This window comes from Triturus cristatus, chromosome 11 (assembly GCF_964204655.1).
Source record: "Triturus cristatus chromosome 11, aTriCri1.1, whole genome shotgun sequence".
Taxonomy (NCBI): Eukaryota; Metazoa; Chordata; class Amphibia; order Caudata; family Salamandridae; genus Triturus; species Triturus cristatus.
In genome coordinates this window covers 158,521,586-158,549,094 of record NC_140594.1, presented here as the reverse complement: position 1 = coordinate 158,549,094, position 27,509 = coordinate 158,521,586, and the positions used below count along the sequence as shown (strand labels likewise).

At 47.5% G+C, this 27,509-nt stretch overlaps 1 protein-coding gene across 14 annotated transcripts in view; it reads right to left on the bottom strand.

The window, feature by feature from the left end:
* The window catches only part of CLIP1 (CAP-Gly domain containing linker protein 1), a 712,474-nt gene that overhangs the window by 125,118 nt on the left and 559,847 nt on the right, over window positions 1-27,509 (bottom strand). For all 14 annotated transcript variants that reach the window (XM_085636018.1, XM_085636008.1, XM_085636009.1 and 11 more), the window contains one exon: window positions 1,946-1,998. In XM_085636018.1, the coding sequence (XP_085492144.1) occupies window positions 1,946-1,998 (53 nt within the window). The remainder of the gene's footprint in view (window positions 1-1,945; window positions 1,999-27,509) is intronic.

Genomic DNA, 27,509 nt, shown 5'->3' with positions numbered 1-27,509 from the left:
AGCGCCATACACTTCCATATATTGATAGAAATAGATAGAAACCATGATTCATCATCCTGCAATGCTGTATATACCTCCTGTCCTGTACCCCCCCTCACCCGCCCAACCCATCCCCGCCCAGCAATTCCTGGTAAAACTCGTTGGTCAACAGACAATAAATCAAAGTCAAACGAAGGGGAATCTTGATTTCAGAAACAAAACAGGATGGCAATATATTACATGGGTGGGACAAAGTCAGTTGAAGGCTGCGGTGGTGAACACTATCGTCCCTATTCCATATCCAAATAACTATTTCATGCTTTGTCCTCCCTCGCCTCCTCTTGACCCCACTGTATTACAGAACCAGACGAGCCTTTGTTATAGATGCCCTCTATTTTAAGGGGAAAAGGACTACAGTGATGGAAATGATACTGGATTCCAGCACAACTGCTTGCTAACTCTCAGTCGAGTTAACCTTCACCTTACATGGGGAGCAGACATTATGTTTCAAAAATCTACAAGTTGGACAGTACAATACTTTGTGGGAAATGTTGTTCGCTGATGGCTTTTAACAATTCGTATTGCTGTTTAAGTAAGCATCTAAACATCAATCAGAAAAAAATGTAGTAAAAAGAAACATAGGCCATTGGAGAAAAATTGCAACTAGGGAAAACAATCACTAAAAAGGAGGGTGCTGCACTAGTTAAATAAAATGTTACCTACCCTTAAGCTACCGTTTTTTTTTAATCATTGGGATCTTTCATAGACTCCCATGTTTGAATTAACCCTTAACGTCAGGATATGAACCTTTGGTAATCAATGTTAACACAGCAGTATTGCAAAACAATCAACCAACAATGAAAAAGCCATAAACTCAGTAGTTCATCCATCTCTCTTTATGACCTGAAGTCCTGCCAATCAGGAGAATGGGCTCAGTGCTGTGCTCCTACCCCCTTAAGGTACTTCTTTGCCAACATGTTTTTGCAGTTGAAAGATCTCTACTTGGAAGGCTTGGCCATACTGAAGGAAAAACACAAAGTATATGGATCAGCCACCCAACCTCAAAAGGAAGTACAAGACTCACCTTCTTCAGAATAGGGAGTTAGATGTACTACCAGAGACAGAAAACAGTGGTCAGTATATTGAAATAAAACTCTGAAGAAGAACAGAGATAATTCCCACCCATTGGGCAGACATGTGGAAGAAAATCATACAGCTGGTACCTCTGTTAAAGGGCAGATCTGTGAGGCCTTTTATCCGATTGGCTAGGCTTCAGGTCATTAAATGAAGTGAACGGACTACTGGTAGTCTATAGGTTGCTTTCAATTGGTTTCCAATGTTGGTTTCTCTACTGGAACATCTCTGGTTTAATATTGATTACCAAGCGTCACGTCAGGGATTAAGTCAAGCATGTGAATCTATGAAAGATCAAATGCTGGAGAAATTAACAAACAGAAAAACAATGCAAAACTACCAATGGTTCAGAAGGCAAATGTATGGCAGAACATAAATCCATCCTTTCTATAAACAGAGAGGCAGACAAGCCTACAGATGGGCAGACACACTGATAAATTGATGCGATACTACAGCCCTAGAAATGTAGCACTCAAAATAAGGGTTTGCTTTGAGTGGATGATAATAAATACCTTTGGTACAAGAATAAAAACAAATATAGCAACTCCACACAGTGGAATGCATAAGTGTTTCAGGCTAGAATTCGTGACAAAAAAATAGTTTACCACATGTCTGAGAAAATACTGTGCAACCTTTTTGGTAATGTATGATTAATCATTCTTCTTTATTGTTTGTGTATTGGAAAGATAAAATGCAAACTGAAACAAGTTCTAATAAATATTAGACCTAAAACATTTTAGAGACATTGCCACTTGATACCTTCTGATTGTGCCCAGCTTTCCTAGTCATTGTGCAAGTTTTATAAAACAACAGTTGGTTAAAATAAACTTACCTCTTTTTCATTTCTAGCAGCTGATTATTTAGTACAGATCGTTCTCCTTCAAGCTAAGTTGAAAATGAAAAGATTGCATTAATATTTAAAGGGTAAATTAAACTACAGATTTGCTAAAATGTCAATATTTGTAGAACCATTGTAAAGTACACTTTTATAAAAATCAACTTTTGAAATAAATAAATCTGGAAATGCCCTGTATTCTAAAAACATAATAAAATGACATTATATGCCTATCTTTTCATGGCCATCAACATTTATGTGAGTTTTAAAAATATAATTTGTAAGTTTAGCAAGAATAATTATCACAAATTCTTCAAAGTGCAAACTAAGAGTTTGAAAGCCTACATGAATAACTCTGTTTTTTCACACGTAAGATGGACTGTACTAACTTAAACATTCCTGCAAGTGTACGCTGCCTGGAAAAACGTACCAAAATGGACCAATGTAAGATCAAAATAAAAGTAAATATCCCTATTCTTTGCAATAGAGATGTTTTATTTTGCAACATCCATTTTTCTGATTTTAAATACACTAAATTCATCGACCCTTTAGCACTGTATCCTCATTCATTAAAGGACACACTTTGCAGATCACCGCTTTGAGGTGCTACTTAAAAGCACAAAAGGTCTACAAATAGGCAATCTTCAAACGCATACCTGGAGAATAAAGGAATGCTCACATTGATGTTTTAACTAATGAAGTTATCTTCAATTACACAGAGCAAATTGCAAACATCTGTGAGCTAGCAAATTTCGTAACTGATTGTGAAAATCCTACCAAACGCAGAAAGTAGAGTGGCAGTGAAAGAAAAGTAGCTAAGGATAGTGTGGGCCACCAGCTCTTCACTGAGCATGAAATGTGATCAACCTCCCTCCATGAAAGGTGAAGGCTGTAATCATCTAAAAACATTCAAATGGACAACGGCAGAGTACATAAGCTGGGGAGTGATGCCAAGTAGTCTTGGTACAAGAGGTCATTGTGCCAGGCTCAAATAAACTCGTTTTTAATATCATAAGGCTTTGTGTCTATTGGAAAGAGATAGATGTGGCCTTTTCTTTGAACCATTTCTGCATCTCCCATTTAATACTGTTGTTTTGCATGCAATGGCAGCTAGCATAACAAGTGTCTTTAATGAAAAAGAAAATTATAGGTACTAGATGCTGAGAAGAACTGTAGGTAAAAATGGAAGTTCTGCTCTGCGGAACTGAAGAACTGACTGTATTCGGTGGAATGATGAGTCTGCCTTCTCATGGTGACCTGATCAGGGATTTATGATGGCACTACCCAAGAATCAATGTGCAGACAGCGGCCCCTCTGATGGGAGCTGGTGGACAAGACACTGGCTGGGCGTAAAAGAAGAAGCAAGGTAAAGCACACTTCATGTGATTTTAAGGCATGTGTAGTTTAAGTAATTTGCCTGGAATCACTGGATATTGAGCTGAGGCTGGGATTTAATCCTGGTTCTCCAGTTCCAAGGTCAGCAGCTCTAGCTGCCTCACCTCTCCTTTAAGATCAGAGGGCCATGTGGCTGGCCGGTGGGAGCCAGAACTGGGGAGCCCATAGACAAGCGTTCACTCAAAGAGACACAGGGAAATGGGATGCAAACACCAGAAACACTGCCATGTTAGCAACTGAAAGTGCTACATCCTCTACATTTAAGAGTCACTTGCAATAATGACACTATATAAATGTGTCTTCCCTATCCAATACTGTTCTCCTCTAACCAGTGGCTGTGCCGCATGGAGACCAAAAAACACAAATGATGCGATTTTAGGCAAGGAGGGAAGGCAATGGTCATACTCTTTAATCTGCGATTTCTCTAGAAGGGGAAGTAATTAGTGTTTGCTTCCTCTCCCTCCCTTCCTTGCTAACGCCGTCTATTTCCATCCTAATTTGCATCTGGGGTAACAGAGATGATTAGAAGCAAGTTAATTATAGATTTCTGTACTACAAATAGGGAACCTGATACGAAGGCACAGCTACTTTCAAATGTTAAATGGCAATACATGTATTTGGGAATTCTATGGCATATACAATTGTGCTTTAAGTGATTTATAAACTGATCCAAACGCACAAACAAGTGTTAGCATTACACCAAGTCGGCCACAATAACTACTAATTTCTATCAAGAAAGCAATCTGTCCTTGAAAAGACCATTTGTGCATGAGAGGAAAGGTGGCAGTGGTTGAAAAGGTTTCATCCTATCTGTCACATGCCCGATCTCAAGACATTTACTGTGGTCATTAGAAATAACTAACCCCCTACACTCCCATGCCTGGGGATGTGCCAGCACCAGTACCCAATTTTGTTGCTTCCATTCAATTAGGAATGTTACATATTTACATGAACATGTTTACTCTAGGAGTGTAAGCGCAGTCCCTGGCAGTTTTCAGCTCCAAGTCAGGCACATGAACGTCGTCAAAACAACATTTGGCTTCTGATGGTTTGGATAAGGCGGTAACCAACAGTGCAGCAATGGATTTTCCAAGGAATAGAGTTTTGCAGCAAAAGATTGATCTCCTGAAGCGCCTGCAGTGGGATAGCCTTATATGGCACATCACAAAAGTATTGGAATATACTAAGTGCCCTTTCATAACTATCTAGAAAACCGTTTCCCTATTTTGGTATTTGCGACTGTACAATAAAATGAACAGTTAGGCTTTATGTTTTACGTTTTCACGGGTACAATAACATCTCGAACCTCAACATTATTAACATGAGGAACAAATGGTTAACTTTAGAATTCCAATTAATTAAAAAGGTTTACCCACTGGCCAACTATGATGTGAATGAAATCACACAGGCAACCATGCAGACATCAGTTTAAAGTTGCATGTTTTTTGTAGGCCTGATGTCAGTCAGTAATCAAAATCGTGGGAGCCACCTGTAAAACAGGAGATTGGGATCAACATTTGCTTGAACTACTCAGCATTATTTAAGAGAGTGAGCAGTATCAGGGACCATCTGAGAGCCTTTCTGGTTCATATACCTATATTCACAGGCGTCATAAAAAATATGCTGGACTGCTGTATCTTTTGATTGTTGTTTTGTTTATAATGTTTGTCTTTCACGATTTCGGATGGTAGGTGCAACACAACTTACTGGACCACGACTGTCCCACTCTATGGTGTTCCAATAAGCTTGGTGATCCCACATGCTCTAGTCTCGCATCTTTCCCATTTAACTAACTTTAAATACGTTCATTATTTTCATTCAACTCCTTGCGTGCTCAGAATGTGCAGAAGCCGTCAACAGCACCAGTGCTCAGGTGCTGAAGATGGCTCCAACACGTCCTAGCACCTGCTCATGGAGAAAGTGCTGGCGTGCCCCTTGTGTGCTTCCCCGCCACATGCCTCCTCGGGGCTGGCAGCGGAAGCGCTTACACTACCACCCTTTTCCCCTCTCCTGGTGGAATGATGACATCAGCATGCGCACAGATCCCCAATATTATCATAAACATTATCATAAACAGCCAGGGATATGCTGGAAACAATTAGCAATTAGCTCCCAGGGCGGCCGGGCGAAAGGAGTAGTCTTGTGCTGGGGGAATTGAGGAAGAAGAGGAAGGCCGGGGGAAAGGTTTTTTCCTTTCCTGAGTCATCTCTCGTCAGTGCATTCCTCCTGCAGGATCACGAGTGGGACAGCAATTGCGCAGCAGGAATGCACCTTGAGCAAGGGTCACTCCCTATTCATGGGGGTGTATGTTTTGGCTGTTTTCTGTCCCTCAGCTGGGGCAGATTGGCCATTTTGTAGGCCAATCTGCCCTCAAAGGGGCAGATAACTACTAAACATCAGGGATTTTGTTGTTTATGTAGGTTAAAGAGCGACCCCTTGGGCAAGGGCCGCTCTCCATTTATAGGGCAGTACAGTGGTGGCTGGTGGATTTTCAAAGTGGTGGGGCAAAAATGTTATACCCAAGTATAATGAGCGAGTGAGCCTGAAGTTCAACAGGGGGATGTGGGGGGATCTCCCCCTGACAAGAAAACTTTGGAAAAAAAAGGATTCAAATGGTGGCTTTTACACCATATATTTACTGTGTAGTTGTCTTACATAAATACTTTTTCCAGGTTGCTTATCCTCCTCCACACCCCCATGAAGCCTTACCTGTGTTTAAATCCATGCTTTTGAGAATCCTTTATTGCTGTCCCACTCTTCCCCCCCCTCCCTGGCTGTTGCCCACTCTTGCGATGACTGCTCTGCATTGCCCTTATGTCTCTGCAGCCCCTCTCTGTCAAGTTGGTTAAATAAATAAAAGAAAATATAGCCTGGAAGGAAGTTGATTATGCCAAAGTTAATGAGAAACTGCATTTGTTGCATTTTCAGGTCAATAAAAGCAATGAAAACATAGTCATGACTCTGCTCTCCAGCTTGCGCTTGTCACAATTAACTCGGGCAGCATGCTGCTGTGTATGAAGTACCATATATAGCGCTTATAAATTAAATTAGTCTGTTTTATTGACTTTCCACAGCAATTATCCAGACATCAAATTGCAAGGCAACAACATATTCGTGCTACGCACCAGTTACAGAGAATTACAATATACCAACGGGATACATAGTCGTTTTGAGAGTTCGTAGGAGAGGACTCCAAGTTCGATGTATTAGGTCCAGAATCCTTACAGTGATTCCATACCTGCAACCATTATATAAACGTATAACACAGTCGCCAGTATCTGAATACTTCGTGCGCCATTTTTAGTTTTGGATCGTAACATTTTGTTCCAAACTATGCTCTTCTAAAAAACAACAACGACCCACCCCCTCTCCCCTGCAAGCCCAGCCAACAAGTCCCAATAATAACACATTCTCATGCCCAACACACAATCCTCCGTGTACCCTGGCTCCGCGTTCCGTGCCGTGTGTATCCTATATCCCTGATGTGATGACAGATTTACTCCCCGATGACGCCAGGGGCCCGCACGACCTCCGATCTGTAGTCTAAATTCTGTGTAGACTCCCACTTGGTCCCTCAATAGGATAATATATCTACCGCCGCATATTCTTCCATCATTGCATTCCAGTCTGTTGATATCGGTGTCCTACGTAGGCCTCTATATTCCTCCCTCTGTAGTTCAGCCCCATCCGCCCTACCCCATCGAATCACCTCCGCATGCCAGTCCTGCAGGGACGGAGCCCTAGCGGCCTTCCACCTTGTGGTTATCGTTCTTTTAGCCAGGAGAAGCGCAAGGTTAGAAAACCTGTATATAGGGTTGCTCTTTTTCCCACGGGGGCCTAGTCTCAGTATGCAATATTCCAACGTGTCATTACTGCGCGTTGGGGCAATGTCCTTCAGTATCTTGCTCACAGTCATCCAGTAGTGCCTCAGTCTCGGACAGTCCCATACCATATGTATCAGTCACGCAATGGGTGTGTGGCAGCGCGGGCACGCGTCGCTGGTATCGGGAAACATAGCGCACAGTCTACAGGGGGTCAAATAGGCTCTGTGGAGAAGCATCAATTGGATAAATTCTAAACTTAGGGTTACAGGACACTTTCTTGGGGAAGCTCAGTACAGTTTCCCAGTCCTTGTTTGTGAATGGGCGTCCCACATCCCTTTCCCATTTATCGCGTAGGGAGTGCAGCGAGGTCGCGGTTTCAGTGCAAATCCCGTAAGATAACCATTTAGTCAGTCGTGAGCCATCACCCATTAGATATTGCATGGTGAACAGCTCATTTGTGGCGGGCTCGGTGTCCTCTGGTGACCATGTGGTGCGTATAAACCTGAAGATATGGCCATGTAATAGGAACAGTGTTGGGGCAGCACGTTCACGTACAAATGTGTTGTGCGGCATTAAAATACCCTCCGAGAAGAACACCCCCACGGTGGTGACGCCCACTTCTGACCATGCCCGTATAGCTCTGCTCGTGACCACTCCTGCACGTGTGGGGATCCCCAGTAGCGGAATGGTGGGGGCGTACGGCGCGGCCCCACTAGTGTACCTCACTGCGTTTCTCCAGTAGGAAATGACTATTCGCAGCAGGTGGGGTGTCGACGCTGTAATCAAGGCCTTGGGTAGCAATAGTCTGTGGATGACCCCTCTATACCTATCTTGCTGCGACATGTCTAACTCCTGTAAATTACGTCCTGCCAACCAGTATGCCAGCCATTGCAGCTGGCTAGCATAACAGTACACTCTCAATTCTGGCACTCCCAGTCCCCCTGCTTCGTATTCAATTGCAACTTTGCCAGACTTTTTTTTTTTTTAAATACTTTTTATTGGCATTTAAGAATATAAGTATACATTCATCACTTTCCGTGAAAATGGGTACGTTACATGAGTGGACAAATAGACCAACATCAATATAGAGAGTACGTATATGTCTTGTTCCGTGTGGAAGTGGTCTGTATGGTAGCAGATCATTGCCTGTATAGAAAACTGGGGAGGAGAACCAAACTGGGGGATGCCATGGAGTTCTGAGTGACGAGGTCTAGGCTATGTCCCAAGTCTGCCATTGCCCATTCGGCTATATAGCTGCCTCCCATCTAGGGGGGGGGGGGGGGGGGCGTGTGCACAATCCGGGATGAGGAGCCGTGGGGTGCATCAGGTGAGCAGAGGGGGGAACTCAGCTGGCCAGGAGGTGGTGCGGGGGGACATTGGGGGGATCCCCCGCCGTGGAGACCCGGACCGCGTGAGGTGGTGCGGCGTCGGGGGTATTCCTGTCGGCTACCAGTGCAGCTGGGGTCTGAGATTGTCTGAATTGGTGTAGTAGGAGCGCCCATTCTAAAGAGATTGGGGTTTTACGGGTACCTTTGGCCTCCTCCTCTCGTATTGCGTCCTCCTCCGCAGCAGCCCATTTAAGAACCGCCCCTACCCAAGCTGCAAGTGGAGGACCGGTAGGGGACCGCCAGTGCATTGCTATACAGCGTTTGGCCAATAGGTGGGCCAGGAAGACGAAGTGCATCGACACCTTGTGTCGCTTTCTCCGCCCCAGGATACCCAACGCGCATCCCTCCCAGGTAGTCAAATGAGTCAGCCCAGTGAGATCTCTGAGTGTTGAGTGGATAGAAGTCCAATAGTTCTGAATGCCCGGACAGGTCCAGAACATGTGAAAGAAGGCAGCATCCTGCGCCTGACAACGAGGGCATAGAAATGTAGTGTCGGGATAAAAACGTTGAAGGCGCGCTGGCGTCAAATAGGCCCTATGGAGAATGTGGAACTGTATATTTTTAAAGCGGCCATTCCTGGATACTTTTATGGGGAATTCTATCGCTCTGTCCCATTCGCTGTCGTGAAATGGTCGTCCCGTCTCCTCCTCCAATAGGGCTCGGAGAGGCACCAGCAGTGGGGGTGTTAGGTCCCCAATTGATTTATTCAACCATGTAATAAGGTGTCGACCCTGTCCCAGTTGTAAGAGTGTGTGAAGGACTGGGTGTGTGGGAGGGCAACTTTGCCAGACTTATGCGTCTGCGCCCCGCGTCCCAAATCAGCTCTACCAATAAGGAGTTCAAGGATTTGAAAGTCCCAGTAGGCACTAGGACGGGCAAGTTGGTAAAATAGTAAAGCAACCTTGGCAAGAGCACCATTTTGGTTATAGCTACACGGCCCGCCACCGATCGGGGCAACGAGGTCCAGAATTTAACTTGGGATTTAAAAGCAGTGATGACGCGTGTTTAATTGCCATCCAGGAGATCCGCGGCCTCACGGTATACTTGTATTCCGAGGTATCGGAAGGTGTCAGGCGCTATATTTAAGGTCCAGGGGCTGAATGTGTACTGCCCTGTAGGTGCAGGACCGTCAAAGTAATAGACATAAGACTTGGTAGCATTGATAGCCAAGCCAGAAAGTTCCTGGAAGGTCACAAACATGGAAGGCATTGGGTCAAGATCCCCATCCATGTCTCTAATATAGAGAATGAGGTCGTCCGCGTACGCGGAGACCACGTGAGATGTATGGCTACGCAGTATCCCCCTGCAACCCGAATCGGATTGAAGTCTATGCAGCAGGGGCTTCAGCGCCAAAATAAATAACAGCGGGGACAATGGGCACCCCTGGCGAGTGCCCCGGGCCACAGTATATTGCTGTGATATATGTTGTCCTGTACGCGCCCGCGCAGTAGGGTCCGTGTATAATAATCGCACCCATACAATATACTCTTCCAGTATGCCAAACCGTGAGTGGGCATAGAACATATAGCCCCAGTGTAATGAGTCAAACGCCTGACGCAGATCAAGCGAGATGCAACCTTCCATGGTACCCGTGCCAAGCGCGCCCAGCATAATTGGTGGAGGCGCCTGATATTCAGTGCCGAATTCCTATCAGGCACGAACCCACACTGGTCGGTGTGTATCAATTTGGGAATGAGCTGACAGAGACGGTTAGCCAACAGTTTACTCAATATTTTATTGTCCGAATTAAGGAGCGATAAAGACCTATAACTCGACAGGTCCAGACCTTCCCTCCCAGGCTTCAACAATGAAACCACCATCGCTTGTAGAGCAGAGGTGGGGAGCATTCCTGCCCCGAATGACTCTTGATAAACGCGCTGTAAGTGAGGTATTAGCAAGTCAGCATATACCGCATAGAATTCAACCGGCAAACCGTCATTACCCGGGGTCTTACCACGTGGCATAGCTTTGATCGGCTGAGTCCTCCAACAGAGTGGGTTGCAGTTTCCAGGTCGGTCTCGGAGTGAGGATCTTACCCCAGTGAAGGGTTAGCTCCACGGGGTTGTGATCCGAGAAGGTCTTGCCCATATGAAGCACACTAGTAACAGAACCTAAGAGGGTCGCAGAGCACAGGAATCTGTCTATTCGGGTATGCAGCCTATGTGGTGCGGAGTAAAAGGAATATTCTCTATGGACTGGGTGTTTTGCTCGCCAGGCGTCGTGTAAGCCCCATCCCCTTAGTGCCTCAGCTTGTTTTGTACTTTCAGTGGCGTGTAAAGGGTGGTGGGATCTGTCGAGCTCAATGTCCAATACAGAGTTGAGTCTATGCGCTTCAGGTGGTGATTAATGCTTCCTGCTTTTGTTCATGCTGGAACAGCACATAGTCATTAAAATCAAGTTTTTTGCCTTAGATTTTACAGCTAAAAATGTCTGAGGTGTAGCAAGTTCTAGCACGCCATGTTTCATACTGGTGCAGACTAATATTTAAAGAATTTAAAGTATCCAAAGCTAACATTTCAGTGCGGTGCCACACATATTTAATTACAAGTGCTAACCCCATATCATTGTTTGAGTGCCGGGCCCACATATCAATATAGTGCTTCAGTAATTAATTGGTGAGAGGTAAGCTAATAATAAAGCGAAACCCCTTTTATATAAAACGTTCTGTGAAGTTTCTAAGCAGCTATTCAACTTGTCCCCAAACTGATATCACACCCAAGGAATGACTGACCGATGATAACGTACTATGGACAACACTATCACGTGCAAATACCACAACCCGGGCGTCAGCGCTGGTACCCAGGACTGGCTTACAGCAGAGGCATGCACGATAAAACATGTTACCTGAGGGCAGTAGCACCGAAACAAACTGGGAGTGGCGTAACGAAACATAGAATATACATAAGCTCACAATTGTACTATGTACATAAGGGTAACACAAAATCATGCTCTATTTTCTACGTATTTCTTACCCTGAGATTTCTGCACCGCGTTCCAAAACACATAGTGCACTTCGCACGTGTTATGTAATAATGCCAAGACTCCTAGTGTAATACAGTTGTACACACATCCCCATATACACACAGTCAATTCAGGGCATCATGTCACACTTTCACGAGTACACCCGTCTGCTGTGTTCGCACTCTGCCCTTTATCGGTATGTGGACCAGAAGAACAAGTTACTTACCTTCGGTAACGATAGATCTGTAAGAAACATTAGTTACTTAGATTCCTTACCTTAGAATATCCCCAGGCGTCAGGCTGGATCCAGAAAGATTTTTCGTCGTGATCGCCGGGATGACGTCGGCGTACTTAGACGCCGCCCTCGCACGCTGACGTCAGTTCTGTACATAGCTTACCACGCCAGAAACGCAGAATCATGCAAGAAACCGACACTGGTGCCATCAAACTAGGGCCCTGAAAGGGATGACCTTAACCCTAGATATCAGTTCTCAGAACGGGGAGGATGGGTGGGGCGGTAAGGAATCTAACTAACTAATGTTTCTTACAGATATATCGTTACCGAAGGTAAGTAACTTGTTCATCTGAAAGAAACATGTTAGTTAGATTCCTTACCTTAGAATAGATACGCCAGCAATACCAACCCCGGAGGTGGGTCTGCGAACCAAGATCACACCAGGAAGTCCTGGAGAACGGAACGGCCAAAGAAGCCGTCTCTCCGGACTTGGCTGTCCAGGCAGTAATGCTTGGCAAACGTGTGCAGCGAGGCCCACGTTGCTGCCTGATAAATGTCCTGCAAGGGGACTCCCTGGCCCAGGGCAGTAGTAGCCGCTGTGGCCCGAGTGGAATTGGCCCTCAGCCCCACAGGAGGATCCTTCTTAGCCAAGGAATAACAGACCTTAATGCACAAAACGACCCACAGAGAGATGGTCCGTTTGTGTACTGCCCGCCCCTTCTTAGCGCCCACATAGCCAACGAAGAGTTGGTCGTCCACCCGGAACTGTTTTGTGCGGTCCAGATAGGAGAGTGCACGTTTTGGGTCGAGACGGTGGAGCCACTCTTCCTCTTTCGAGGGATGCGGAGGCGGAAAGAAGGTGGGCAAGGTAACAGACTGCCCGATGTGAAAGGCACTAACCACCTTAGGAAGAAAAGAAGGGCGAGTCCGCAGAACAATCTTGTCCTGATGGACAGAGAGGAAAGGAGGCTTAGAAGAAAGAGCCTGGAGCTCACTCGCCCTTCTGGCAGAGGTGATGGCAACCAGGAAAGCAGTCTTGAGAGTCAGAAGACAAAGAGGGCAGTTATGAAGTGGCTCAAAGAGAGCACACATCAGGTAGGTTAACACCAGATTCAAGTCCCACTGAGGCATCACAAAGGGGACAGGAGGAAACATGTGAGTAATGCCTTTTAAGAATCTATTTACAACAGGGGACTTGAAAAGAGAAGGCTGATCAGGAAGCCTTAAGAAGGCAGAAACCGCTGAAAGATATCCCTTGATGGTGCCCAGAGCAGAGCCCTGCTGGGCCATGGAAAGAAGAAAGAGGAAAACCTCAGAAAGAGGGGCGGAAAGGAGATCCACAGCCTTTGCTGTGCACCATGCCACAATTTTTTTCCACCTGCAGGCGTATACCGTTTTAGTGGAGGGACGCCTGGCTGCCAGAATGACATCAAAGACTTCAGGAGGCAAGTCAAATGGCATCAACTGCTGCCGCTCAATCTCCACGCATGGAGGTGGAGGCTGGACAGGTTCGGGCGGAGGACCGTCCCTTGCTGCTGCGACAGAAGGTCCTCCTGAAGAGGCAGTCGAATCGGGGGATCGATTGACAGACTGAGTAGCTCGGGATACCAGTATCTTCGTGCCCAATCCGGAGCCACAAGGATGACTTGGGCCCGGTCGAGCCTGATCTTCTTCAGCACTCTGGGCAGAAGTGGTATAGGCAGAAATGCATACAACAGACCGCAACTCAACTCGCGACGAAAAGCGTCTCCGAGCGAGTGCCGCCTTGGAAATTCCAACGCACAGAACTGATGACATTGCGCGTTCTCTTCGGTGGCGAATAGATCTAACCAAGGCTCTCCCCATTGCTGAAAGAGGCCTTGCGCCACGTCCGAGTTCAGACGCCATTCGTGATCCATCATGCACCGGCGGCTGAGTTTGTCCGCCCTGGCGTTCAGAGAGCCCGCCAGGTGTTGAACCACCAGGGTGATACCCTGATGTTCCAGCCATGTCCAGAGGCGCAGAGCCTCCCGACAAAGGGTCCACAACCCCACCCCACCCTGTTTGTTGCAATACCACATGGCGGTGGTGTTGTCTGTGAACACCTGCACTACACTTCCCCGGACAGAGGGAAGGAATGCCTTCAGTGCAAGCCGGATCGCCCGCAGCTCCAATAGGTTGATATAGAGCCGGGACTCCGCCTGAGACCAGAGTCCTCTGATCTCCGCCTCTCCCATGTGGCCCCCCCATCCCAGGAGGGACGCATCCGTCACCACCACGTGCTCCAGTTAGGGTAGGGAGAGGGATCTGCCACTGACCCAATCGCGGTCCGTAAGACACCACTGCAACTGTCTTGCAGTGCCCTCTGGGATCAGGACGTGGTCGGACAGGGTGCCCTGATGTTGCGCCCACTGGAACTTCAGGCCCCACTGCAGAGCCCGCATCCGCCACCTGGCGTGATGTACCAGCAGGATGCAGGAGACCATCAGACGTAGAGCCATCCTGACCGAAACTCGAGATAAAGGCTGAAAGATCGGAATCAGAGCCTGAATATCCCGAACACGCTGTTTGGGAGGAAAGACCCGAAACCGCGCCGATTCCAGAACCGCTCCGATGAAGAGGAGCTGCTGGGAGGGACTCAGATGTGACTTCGGCACGTTAATGGAGAACCCCAGCAAATGCAGGAGATCGGCCGTAGTCTGGAGGTGGGAGACGACTGTCCGGGGCTGGCCCGCCTTCAACAACCAGTCGTCGAGATAGGGGAAGACTGGAACCCCTAATCTGCGCAGATGAGCTGCGACTACCGCCATCACTTTCGTGAACACCCGAAGGGCACTGGTGAGACCGAAGGGGAGCACTGTAAACTGAACCGCAGGTAACGCCGGTGGGCCGGCGGAACGGGGATGTGGAAATAAGCGTCCTGCAAGTCCAACGCTACCAACCAGTCTCCAGTGTCTAGCGCAGCCAGAACCTGAGCTAAAGTCAGCATCTTGAACTTCTCCTTCTGGAGGAAGGTGTTGACGCTCCTGAGGTCCAAGATAGGGCATAGGCCCCCTTTGCCCTTCTTGGGAACCAGAAAGTAGTGGGAGTAACAACCCCGTCCTACTTCTGGGCCAGGAACGCGCTCGATGGCCCCCTTGGCCAAGAGGGCAGTAACTTCCTCCTGCAGAAGTTGCAAGTGATCCCCCGACATGCGGTGGTACTGCGGTGGCATGGCTGGAGGGGTCGCCTCAAAGGGGAGGGAGTAGCCCCTTCGGACGATTTGCAGCACACCCACCTGTCGGAAGTGATGGTAGGCCAGTGGAGCAGGCGATAGCGAACTCTGCCTCCCACTGGCGTGGAATGGGTCTGAAAGCTCAGACTAGGAAGGCTTTGAGGCAGATGCTGCTGGAACAGATGTGGACTGACCGTCTCTCTGTCCCCCAGCTCCGCCACGGTGGAATCCGCGACCGCGTTGAGGCTGGTTCTGCGGCCTGTGGACGAACGTGCGGGGGCCACGAAAGGGACGAAAAGCAGAAGTTTGCTGGCGCTGGGCCGAGAGGCCCAAGGACTTGGCCGTGGACCTGGAGTCCTTAAAGCGCTCCAGCGCACTCTCCGCTTTGTCGCCAAAAAAGAGACGGCCATCAAAGGGCATGTCCATGAGGGGGCTCTGGACATCCCCTGAAAAGTTTGTGGACCTCAGCCAGGCATGACGACGAATCGCCACCGTAATTGCAATCGCTCTACCCAGCGAGTCCGTGGTGTCAAGGCCACATCGGATGGAGTACCGTGCTGCATCCCGCCCATCAGCAAGAGCCTGGGCGAGCCGTGTCCTGGCCTCCTCTGGACACTGGGGCAGCACGTCCACCACCGTATCCCACAAAGAGTGGGTATAACGGTCAAAAAAGGCACGCGGTATTAATGGACCGCAACCCCAGACTGAGGGAGGAAAACAGTTTCTTGCTAAACTGCTCCAGCCTTTTGGATTCCCGATCCGGCGGTGCGGACGGGAAGGCGGTTTGGGACGTGGAGGCCTGGATGACCAGACTCTCAGGGGTGGGGTGTACGGACAGAAAGCTGGGGTCGCCCGGAGCTGGGCGGTGGCGCCGGACCACGTTCCGATCCACAGGAGAGACTGTGGAGGGCATGGACCAAGTGCCCAGCAGAACGTCATTGAGGGCCTCATTAAACTTCAGTAGAGGCTCCGAAGAGCTTACTGGCGGTTGAAGCACCTCAGTGAGGAGGTTAGTCCTCACGGCCGCTGCAGGGAGCTCCAGGTGTAGGGCCTGGGCCGCCCTGCGCAGCACTACAGCATAAGTCGCACCCTCCTCCGTAGCCACAGAAGGAGGAGAGATGAGTGTCAGGTGAAGTGTCTAGACCACTGGCATCCCCCAGCTCGTCTGTCCAGTCCTGACTTAACTGGCACTGCTGTGCCTGAGGGTTCTCAGACCCCTCCCAGTCCTCCCCTTCATCCGTCTCCTGGTAAACAGGCAGAAAGGACGGAGACGGGTCATAGATGAAATGCTCACCCATCGACGCCGGAGACGGCGCCGAGTGACGCCGCTCCAACGCCGGACCCGGATCGTGGCTTAAACTAGGGATGGCGTCGTCCGAGGACGGCTCCGGGAGAGGCACCATGGGAGTCGGCGCCGGCGGAGGAGTCGTGAGGTCAACCGGCGTCGACCGGGATCCAGGCCTGGGGACCTGCGGCGTCAGGACCGAAGTCGACGACGGCACCGGGGCCAAAGCCGCCGGCTCGCTAGGACCCCCAGTCGGACCTGCGGGGCCAAGAGGCGCGTCGGCAGGCCTCGAGGGCGGAGCGAGACTACTCATGGCCACGAGGAAGTCTTGAATCTCGCCCGGAGTCGCATGAGGCCCAGGGACCGGAGGGTATGGGGCCAGATGTGACTCCTGGGGGTTCGGCGGAGCCGCGCGGGTGGGTCCACCCGAACCCTCGGCCAAGTCGCGTGACCGGCGAGGGGAGTCAGAAGAGCGATGTCGCTTCTTCGACTTCTTTTTACCATGCCTCGACTTACCTGAATGCGAGGACTTGGATCCCGACGAGCGGTGATGATTTCAATCCCTCGACCTCCTCCTCGACCGGGACCTCGAGTGGCACGGAGCCGACTGCCGGATCTCGAGGAGCTTGCCTAGCCTTCGAGGTCAAGGCCCGGCAGTCGGGGCACGACTTGTCATCGTGGTCGGCTCCAAGACAGTAGAGACACCGATGGTGGGGGTCGGTAACCGACATCAGTCGGTGACAGACGTCACACGGCTTGAACCCAGGCATCCCTACCGGCACCAGGAGTCGAAATCGACTCAAAAAGAGAGAGAAAAATGTCCAAAAAGTTTAGTCAAAAAATAACTAAGGGTATGCTCTTCCTGGATCTGCGCTTACTGGCGCGGAAAAAAGAAGAACTGACGTCAGCGCGCGAGGGCGGCGTCTAAGTACTCCGACTACGTCATCCCGGCGATCACGACGCCGACGACTGACGCGGAGTCGCAGACGACGCCTACCGACGCACAAGGGTACTGCTGACGAAAAATCTTTCCGAATCAAGCCTGACGCCTGGGTATATTCTAAGGTAAGGAATCTAACTAACGTGTTTCTTTCAGATAGCTTGTGACATTGGCACTGGGATGTATTTGCTGTGCAGGTTGTATGCTAGCCGATGTCAGAGGTTCCAAATCCAGCAATGCCAACTCGGGTATCATTTTCCCTGGGCTGGTAACATGGTTATCGATTACGTCATGTGATATTCATTCAGTTACGCTGCAGTTATTATACCCATCCTTAAGGGCACTGCCTTCCAAGCAGAAAGCACCTCTCCTTCGAAAGTGAGGGGAGAGCCCAAGGAGGGTTGAGAGAGAGGCTGGTGTGCACACGGCTGAACCAGTTGCGGCTGGCATGACGGGCGGGTGGGGGAGAGGCGGTGGAAATGGGGTCGTCCCGGATTGGGGGAGGCGGGAGGGGTTTGTTTAATTTAAAAAGTACAAAAAATAAAACTTAGCTTACCGTCCTGCGCCGCTTCCACCTCAGCTTCTGGATGGGTCCGACTCCCGACTTCCGCCGTCCTGCCTTTTCCAATTTCTGCATCGTCATTAGCCAGGAGAGGAAGCCTCCCTCCCTCCCCTATGCCAATCACAATGCTGCAATGGCAGTGTTGTGATTGGTGAGGCGCAGCGGAGCGCGCCCCACCCGGGCCATTTTCTCTATGTAGGCTGCTGCAGCAGCCTACATAGAGAAAAAGGGAGAGTGGGCAGTTTTGCTCGAGGGCGGGGGTGGGGGGCGGGGGGGGGGGGGGAGTGTCTTGCCCACTGTTGTGCATACTGACTGTTTAGTTGGCCCCAGGGCCCACCAAACAGTCATTATGCACATCAGTGGGCAAGCCACTCCCCCCCCGCCCTCGAGCAGGACCACCCACCCCCAACCATGCACTTCTGCTTTCTCGCCGTGCGAGTAGGCAGAAACATAAAATGGTAGTTATTACCATTTATGTTTCTGCCTTCTCGCACTGCGAGAAAGCAGTAGGGCAACACCCCCATGCCCCAATGGGGGAGCCGCCACTGTTATGGGGGCATGTGTTTGGCCGTTGTCTGCCCACCTCCCCTCAGGCCAATCGGGCATGTGTGAGTATGTTCTGCCTCCAAAGGGATGAAAGGGGGGGGGGGGGTCCATAGGACAACAGGGATTTTTGTTGTTTATGTATGTTGGGGAGTAGCCCCTAGGGCATTTTGAAATTGGCATCTGCTTTTTTGTCCATCCCCCTGGGGGTGGACAATCACTAGACACTACCGAATTTCTATCCATATACGTTTAGGGAGCAGCCTCTTGGATAAGGGTCGCTCCTCAATAGTGCCGACACATGTCCTTTGTTTTCCAATTCCTCTTGGTGCTGATCAGTCTTTTGTCACGCCAATATGCCCGGGGGGTGGGGGGAAAACCAATGGGCACCTGAGATTAGGTTCATATGTGTGAACTGGCGTTTGGCTGGTGGTCTGTGTGAAATTGCATTTGGCTAGCGGTTTGGGTAAAGATCACTCACCGCTGGATTGCCAATTATTTGCCTTTGCTTTGTGTCCCCCCAGGGGAAGATCGGGGGGACATAACTGATGCCGATCTGCTGCCAAGGGCAGACTTCATTGTCTTTTTATAATGTTAACTTTTTATTTCTTTTCATCATTTGTGAACTTAATGTTGTATGTCTCCTTTTTATTGTAGTTCAAAGCTTTTGATTTACTTGGTGGCGACTCCTGCTTGCGGCTTAGGCATTGGTAGAGCTGCAGTTTGTGTAGCTGTATGTGTTTGGTAAGGAAACCCTTTAATAATGTTTACTTCAAATGAGTATCGCTAGCCTGCTTGAATGTGTTTTTTTAAACAGTTGTAATAATGTTACCATATGTATTATTGTATTTCAAATTCATGTTTGGATTTGTGCAACACCTGTACTGTGTTGTCTTGTGTGCGACTGGTTTGTTTTTCCAGTCTAGTGGGATATCTTTGGTGCGTTAAGTGTCTGCGCAAAGTAGGTGCAGGACAAATATCGATAGGCAGGACTGTAGACATGTGTCTTTGAATGAGCAAATGTCCGCCTTGTGTTTTCAGTGCAAATGCAGGACTGGTTTAATTTAAGGCTGGCACACATAATTTATCGATGTTTGTCTTGTGATCATTGGTTTGTTGTATATATTTTTGTCACAAAGAATGTGTGTTATTATGTATGTGTTGTATAAATTGTTTCACAAAAGAAATGGTTCTAAATCACGCATACAAATGTGTTGCAATTGTGTGATTTACTAATTTGGTAATTGATTTATGAATGTCTTTTTCAATTATCAAAACTAAGCAGAATAAATGCTCAAAAACCTCTGAATTAGTGGTCTCAGGTTTATCGCGAATATTTAAAATAAACCTCCCTTGACGTCAAGTATTATTAGGCCATTGCCTTGGGAATAAACAAGAAATATACAAAATACTCATATATATAAATTTTTGTCTAGACTCGGGATTGCAGTACTGAAATTGTATTACTCCATTTAGAGATGACGCACTTTGCATTCCTGGCCCACTTGTAGAACTATGGGCTAGGGTTCCCGCTACCTCAATCTACATTGGAAAGTGAACAACATAAAACACTCAGAGGTACAATTCTCACAGTTGTAAATCATAATCGGTCACATGTGTAATAGGTCTGCAGGAAGACCAACCAGTTAGTTATGAGAAAAGTCCCGCAATGGGCTAACAAGAAAAGCTCCCTAGGGGGAACCTTCCATCCCTCCCTCCATTCCCCCTCCCTCTTTTGTGGTGTCTGCTTCCTTCCTCCCCCATCGAGTTGGTTAATGAGGCAATCACCCAAGTCCACCCAGAGTCATTCTCTCCTTCCTAGTGGTCAACGTTCACTAAGGAAGCAGTGGGGCCGAAAGTCAGTGCACGTGCAGCACCCGGTGCCCCTCCCACCCCCTGCACCCAGGCACCATCTCCTCTGGCCTCACCCCTGTGCAGGTCAGCCAGTATCGTGTCTCAAGTACTTGCAGACTCTAGGGGCCTCTTGCCCCGACGCGCCTCTCGGAGTGTTGCACTTCCCTCCCAGCTCAGAAAATCCACCCTCAAGCAGTCCACACGTGGTCCCACAGCATATTTTCAGTGCATCATAATTTGGCAAGTATCATGGGCCAATTCGATTAACCTGTTGTGATTTTGTGTTTAGCAGGGCAAGGTAAAGGCCCAGGAGACAGAACAATGGTGAGAGGGTCAGGGGGCGGTTGGTAGGCTCTGCCAAGAGGCGCACCACCTCATGAGCACAATTCCATATCATATGGAGGAGCTCACCATTAACCGCATGAAAGTGCTGTCACGCAGGTGAAGTTAGTGGAAAATAGATGCTAAGTTTCTGGGGCGTGAGGAATGCAAGGTGTAAAACATAAAATTGTATGAGTTTGACACAGGCATTGTGGGAGATTTTAGGTGCAACCTCCCATATTTTAGTCCAGTCAGTCAGTCATAGGCGAGTTCATATACGCTTCCCACCTTTCTTGCAGTAAGAGGGAATGAATGTCCACACGCAGTTCCCCGTACAGCCTTGAAACCAGACTTCTTGTTTTAGTGGTATCACACAGGAATTGACAGCTGTGAAGCAGCTGCAGTTACTTCTCTTGCATACCCCAGATCCTACCTGCTGTTGCAGCTAGGGTACCGTACAATAGAATGCGAGATGAGGGCTTGAAGCGGGGATCCGGGGAATAAGTGCCCAGCTGCCACAACTGACGTAGCGCCCGCGTCCTGCAGGAGCGAAGTAACAATATGTCATGCTGTCCTGCAGGGAGAGCCTGCCTGGTATTAAGAAAAAGGGTCCACAACAGGGTCTGGTCAGGAGATTCGGTAACCTCAGCATCCTCGAACCATTCCCCCCTGCCCCCCCTGAGGAAATATGAATTTTGTGATCAGTTATGTCCCCTATCGTAGACCCCAACGGCTCCATGTGCATGTTACAAGTACATGTATGTTCCCTCCAGCTCCAGTTATGAAGACGCAAATACATGTGCGTCCACCGTCAACATGTCCTCTTTCAGATCCGCCATGAATGGGTCAGATATTCCATTCCTAAGTATGAAAGGCCACCGACTTTATGTGGTTCACTTTCCACATTTTACAGATTCAGGTGAGTAGGCCCTGAATTCTGTCATCAAGCCTTTTCCTGCCTTCTGCCTCTGAAAGCTCCAGTCCGAACCTGCATCTGTATCCATGAACTTTGTCCTACTCCCTGCGCGGCTAACGATGCCTGATCCAGCCTGTTGCCTGCCAAAAACTGTATTTCACCTTCAAGATTATCTGCTCCGCTCCTCATCCGATGCATTCCTGTCTAGTAGTTTAGGTAAACATTCTTCCAGCTACCGTGCAAAGGGCCAGGCCTCACTGTCCTCATGCAAGTAATTCATAGCCCCTGTTACCATGGAAGATTCCTGCCCCCTCGCATCTCATGTAGACATTTAGACGCTTGTACACACACTAACAGTCAGTATAGAATAGATTTCGTCCGAGAGACCTTTCCTTTTGGATAATACAGTTCTTTAAACATAAGATATTAGATATGATTTGGGATTAGGTTGACATGACCCCTCAGACTTCTGTCTCCACATGTAGAGCTAAATGTCAAGTCTCCTTCACCCTCTAGTTGCACGTCAATCACACGTCATGCGGCTGCGCGTGCATCTCTGCCAAGTATTTCTGCTGACATTGCAGGATTCTCTTATGGATCCACCCACTTGTGACATCATGTTTAATGACGTATTTAGTTACGCCTATGTTTACGCCTTTTTCATTACGTATGTGTATCATTATCTGTATTATCAGCTGTTACGCCTCTTGCATCTGTCTTAATGTAATACTTTTCATATAAATATCATTACTTGTCAATAATGTATGGCCTTCCCTTCCTGAACCTTCGTGGTGATGGAATTCGAAGCCTACAGTTCGAACTGTAAATCCTTTATAGAGGAATAAAGCCTTTTAGAACCTCTAATACCACGGATTCTGCCTCTTATATTTACTGAGTTATTCTTACTAGACTTTACCGCATAAAAAATAGTACCGGTAATGAAATATTTACCACATAAATTGGCGCCCGAACAGGGACACTTTCTCATCTCACGCGCCGGAGGTGCGTTGCAGGCCCGGTCTCCTGCCACAGCTGAACGGACAAAAACGCGTACCCGCAGGATTTCCTGTATCTCCCTCCGGCCAAGCGGGGGCGACTGAGGCTGCGATCAACACCCAGACGAGGCGGTGAGAAGTGCGAAGTATCCCGACCAGAGCCTAGCTGAGAGAGCAAGATCCGAGGTATACAGAGGCCCACCAGGTTCCGAGTCCAGTCGAGTCGAGTCCAGTCCGGTCCAGTTTCAGTTCAGTTCCGAGGCCTTCCGTTCCGCGCTACCCGGTGAGTACCATTGCCGGGGAGGCATTTAAACGTGCACATAGGTTGTGCCGGTCAAGACGGGTTTGGGTACACAAATCCGGTCTGCACTGTTTTAGCAGTGTATCTGTACTGTTTAGCAGTATATCTAGTATGTCTTGCATATAATTCAGTATTATTTAGTGTCAGTATTATGTCAGTAACTAGTTTTCTGTTAATTATCATCGTTCATTAAATGTTAAATGTTTTAATACGTTCTACATATTGTGGTGTGAATGATTGTTCATTATTGTATTTATTGTATTAAGTGTGTTCAAATAATAAGGTCTAAAAATGCCGCTCTTTTCAAAACTAAGACAGATCAAAACCAGAAAAGGGGTACTCGAAGAAGCTGTTCCCATTCCACCTAGGGACACTCCAGGATACTTTATGTATCATAAGCATGGCCTAGATGCCGTGTTATTTCTTGATTTATGGGTGGACTACACCAAAGAGTTGCCAGAAAGTCAGAGGTGGCCCGCAGCGGGGACCTGGGATGCAGATTGCATCATGAGAGTAGAAGAAGAATTATGGAAAAAGAAAGCCAGACAGTCACAGAAAGATGCCATTGAATTATGGCGTAAAGAATCATATAGACGTACAGAAAAAGCGCTCAGACAAGAAGAGAAAGGTAGGGAGAATTCGAATAAAACCCGAGAAAATTTATTAATTGAGGAAGGTACCCGAGTAAAAGCAGAACAAGTAGACAGACAACGAAACACTCTTATGAATGGTATGTATCCTCTTTTGGCCGAAGGGTTACCTCAGGCCACCCCGGAAATACCGAAAAACTTGACACCCCCATTGCTCCCGATAAAAGCACATCCCAAAACAGCAAAAGATATTTTCCTTTCTTCCTATTTAGATGATGTAGCTCCTGAATATGCTAATGCTCCGCCACACGCACAGCCCACCGATGGTGCTCAACGCCAAGATCATCCGTCTGTATCCCCGCAACAACAAACTCCTACGCCCATTCCCACAGGTCCGTCCGTTTCTACCGTTTTTCCCGCATCTACAATTTCTATCTTACATCCAACAAATCCTTTCTTGCCCAGCACCTCAGATGGTGCTACAGGAGGTACGACAGACATGTTTGCCACCCCGCCGCGAAATAAACAGACCCTTAGAGATTTAGCACTCCAACGTACACCCCAACTAGCGACATCCGACATGTTTAAAGAACACCTTGTGGATTGTAGATACGATCCAGTGCCAGGTAAACAGGACAGATTGCTACTATCATCACTACGTATACGACGAGCTACATTGTATTTAATGACGATACCAGGAATGGTTGAACACCTAGACAATATATATCACTTTGTCCAAACAGGGCGAGGCCCAGAAAGTATTAACGAAGCTATGGAATACCAGAAAGTGGATGTACAAAGACAACTACTACGTTTTTTCATAAACTGCGTGATCAGGAACCAAGACAGGCCTGAGGCAGATCATGATACCATGCAAAAACTTGCCAAATGGGGTCAGAACATATCAGACGAGAAACATGATAGACAGGCGTGTATAATCGCGATGTATCGAAAGATCCGCAAGGAAGTAGAACGAATACATAAAGAAAGACGAGAAGCAGACAGAATTGAATCAGAGGGAGAGGAGGAGCAAGAACCAGAACAATTAGATACGATAGCTTACGTAGGTAGAGGAAGACCCCATAATAATACTAAAGGCTTTAATGATCCGATACGTCCGATACGTCCAGAATGTAACAGACATTTTCAAGCCCCTATGTTAAATACAAGGTCCCCTGAACACCTATTCCAAGCCGCTGATAAATTAATCCGAGATCGAAGGGGGTACCATATGCTCGATTCCATGGATGAACAAGAATTAGCCAGGTCAGCAGTACAATGGGCTGACAGTCCCAGCAAATACAGTGATGATGCACTAGCACACACGTTTCTGAACCTTACCCCAGACGAACAGCGTTTAGCTAGTATATACATGATTCAACACCTCCTTATATTATATAAAAGCCAACACTCCGATCCTGGACCCTTACCTGACATATTGACAGAACTACTTACGGATAAATGGAGAGGGTCAGGTACTGATTTGATTAAAGAAATTCTAGAATTTCGAAACCAGTATATAGTTTCCGCATACCCAGAACACGTTCCAAATCCCACTATGGGAAGAAAAATGTATCACATAGATAGACAGAATCCGTTACGCGAAGTACACCCAATCAGAGGTGAAGATAATAACTTTACACGCGTGTTTGTGTACACGCCTATAACTAAAATTGAATTATTAGAAATGAAGAAAGTAGTACCCAGCCATGACAAGGATCCAGCAGGTTTCCACCGTGAGATAAAAGACATGTTGCTCATGGGAGAGTATACCTACCCCGACATTATGAAAATATTGAAAGTGTTAATGCCTGCCGGTGTTTACGAGAAACTCAAAGAAAAGGAATGGGAGGTGGGAGACCAAAAGATAGATTGGACAGCATTAGAAAACGAAGAAAAGGCCCGAGCTGCAGGATCAGGGCTTGGGGAAAAGACTACAGCACTACCAGGATTACTAGTACAGGTACTGCCACGTTTATTAACTACGAAAAAGGAGGACTGGGGTGCAATCTCAGCCTGTAAACAAAAGCAAGATGAAGACACTAGTGATTTCTATTCCCGATTTGAAAAATGTTTTGGTATCAATAGTGGCATAAAAGCAAGTAGCGAGTCATATCCACATCTGTTTGTGACAAAATTAGTTGAAAATTCCTTGCCGCAAGTTAAGAATAGAGTATTGAAATTTGAGAGTACCTGGCAAGGTAACACCCCGTCACAGATGTTACAGATGTTACAATATCACCACAATAGAATTAGAGAAGAACAAGAACATGAACAAAGACGTATGAAAGATACGAAAATGAAAATGCTTGTTGCCCAGTCAGTTCCAGCTGATGGTCATAAAAAAGGTGATTCCGCAGGTCCAACGAAAGGGACATGCAACTATTGTAAGCAACAAGGTCATTATATACACGATTGTCCAGTTCTGAAACATAATATCGCCACGGGTAGAACACAGGAAAGACCACGTCCACCTAGACAGGATCAGAATCAACAACAAATCCCTCAGCATGCACAACCTAGGTCAGCTCCGCAACAACTAGCTCCGCAACAGGCAGCTCTACAACAGACCGTAGCACCACCACAAGCGCAGCCTATTGCTGCCACACAAGCAACAACACTTTCATTAGTATGTTACATCATTCCCATCAGACCAGCAATGCTACAAATTGTTGGATATGTGGCCGACTCCCTCCCTATCAGAACTATAAGGGAGTTTTGCCCCTCTTTCCGTATCCGTTCACACACAATGGCTCCTGTGGAGCATGGTTTAGTTTGATTAATTCCCTAGATTCAAATCCCGTAGTTTATCAAGACAACTGGGTATGGGGAAACCTGAACCTAGTTTTGCTTAAAGTCTGCTACCCTAACAAGGAGGGACTTCCCAAAAGAACAGGAACTGATCTAGAAAATGAAGTATATGGATTAGGTAATTTTACACTTAACCTCCTGATTCTGAATGTTGAATCCGAAGCTACGCCAATCTTATCCGTTATGTCAGTATTCCCAGTTAAAGGGGAATTATGTGTAAGAAAGAATGGTTCCATACACATGGGCCATAGTAAATGCACCACTGTAATAAAATTCAGTGATCAAGGCAAGTCTACATTTAGAGCTTCCCGTCATTCCTACTTCATATGTGGCCAGACCGCATATATACGTCTACCTCTAGATTGGGATGGTACCTGTTACATAGCATTCCTACTGCCACCGGTTTTCCTAGCCCCTCCTGATTATCACAGAAATACCCATTTAGTACACAATAGACAGCAGAGAGATCTCCCGATTGTCGATTACACTGAAACGGCATGGGAACAATACACAGATTTCAATAAAGGTTTCTTTCCCTATATAGGTACAGTCACTAATAGTAAGCTGATACGTAGATTAACTAGAACCCTTGAAGCAGTAGTGAACGAGACTACTTCCGCCTTAGGAAATTTAACAGAAGAGCAGTCTGCGATGCGGATTGTTGTGCTTCAAAATCGTCTTGTCCTTGACGTCATCTTGGCCGATAGGGGCGGAGCTTGTAGGGTCATCGGATCAAGTTGCTGTGTTTTCATACCAGAAAACTCGCCGTCAGTATATAAAGCCATAACTCGCCTTCATAAGATTATAAGCCAGATACACCAGAGTCCAGGCACCTGGACTTGGTCCGGTTGGTTCTGGAGCGTGTTGTCAGCCTGGGGATGGAGGATCCTATCCTTCCTAGGTATTGGCTTTCTCATACTATTCAGTTGCTGCTTATGTCTACAATGTGGGCCAGCGATTTGTGGTCTGTGTGCCACATCGTGTATCCCGCATCCAAGTTTTCGTTCAAGATCCCGGAAGAAGAAAGAAGAACAAATGATGCTATATGACCAGATCGATGGATTGATGAAGATCGATATCTCCTGAGGGTCCGTAGGGGACAAGGAGGGAATGAGGAAATATGAATTTTGTGATCAGTTATGTCCCCTATCGTAGACCCCAACGGCTCCATGTGCATGTTACAAGTACATGTATGTTCCCTCCAGCTCCAGTTATGAAGACGCAAATACATGTGCGTCCACCGTCAACATGTCCTCTTTCAGATCCGCCATGAATGGGTCAGATATTCCATTCCTAAGTATGAAAGGCCACCGACTTTATGTGGTTCACTTTCCACATTTTACAGATTCAGGTGAGTAGGCCCTGAATTCTGTCATCAAGCCTTTTCCTGCCTTCTGCCTCTGAAAGCTCCAGTCCGAACCTGCATCTGTATCCATGAACTTTGTCC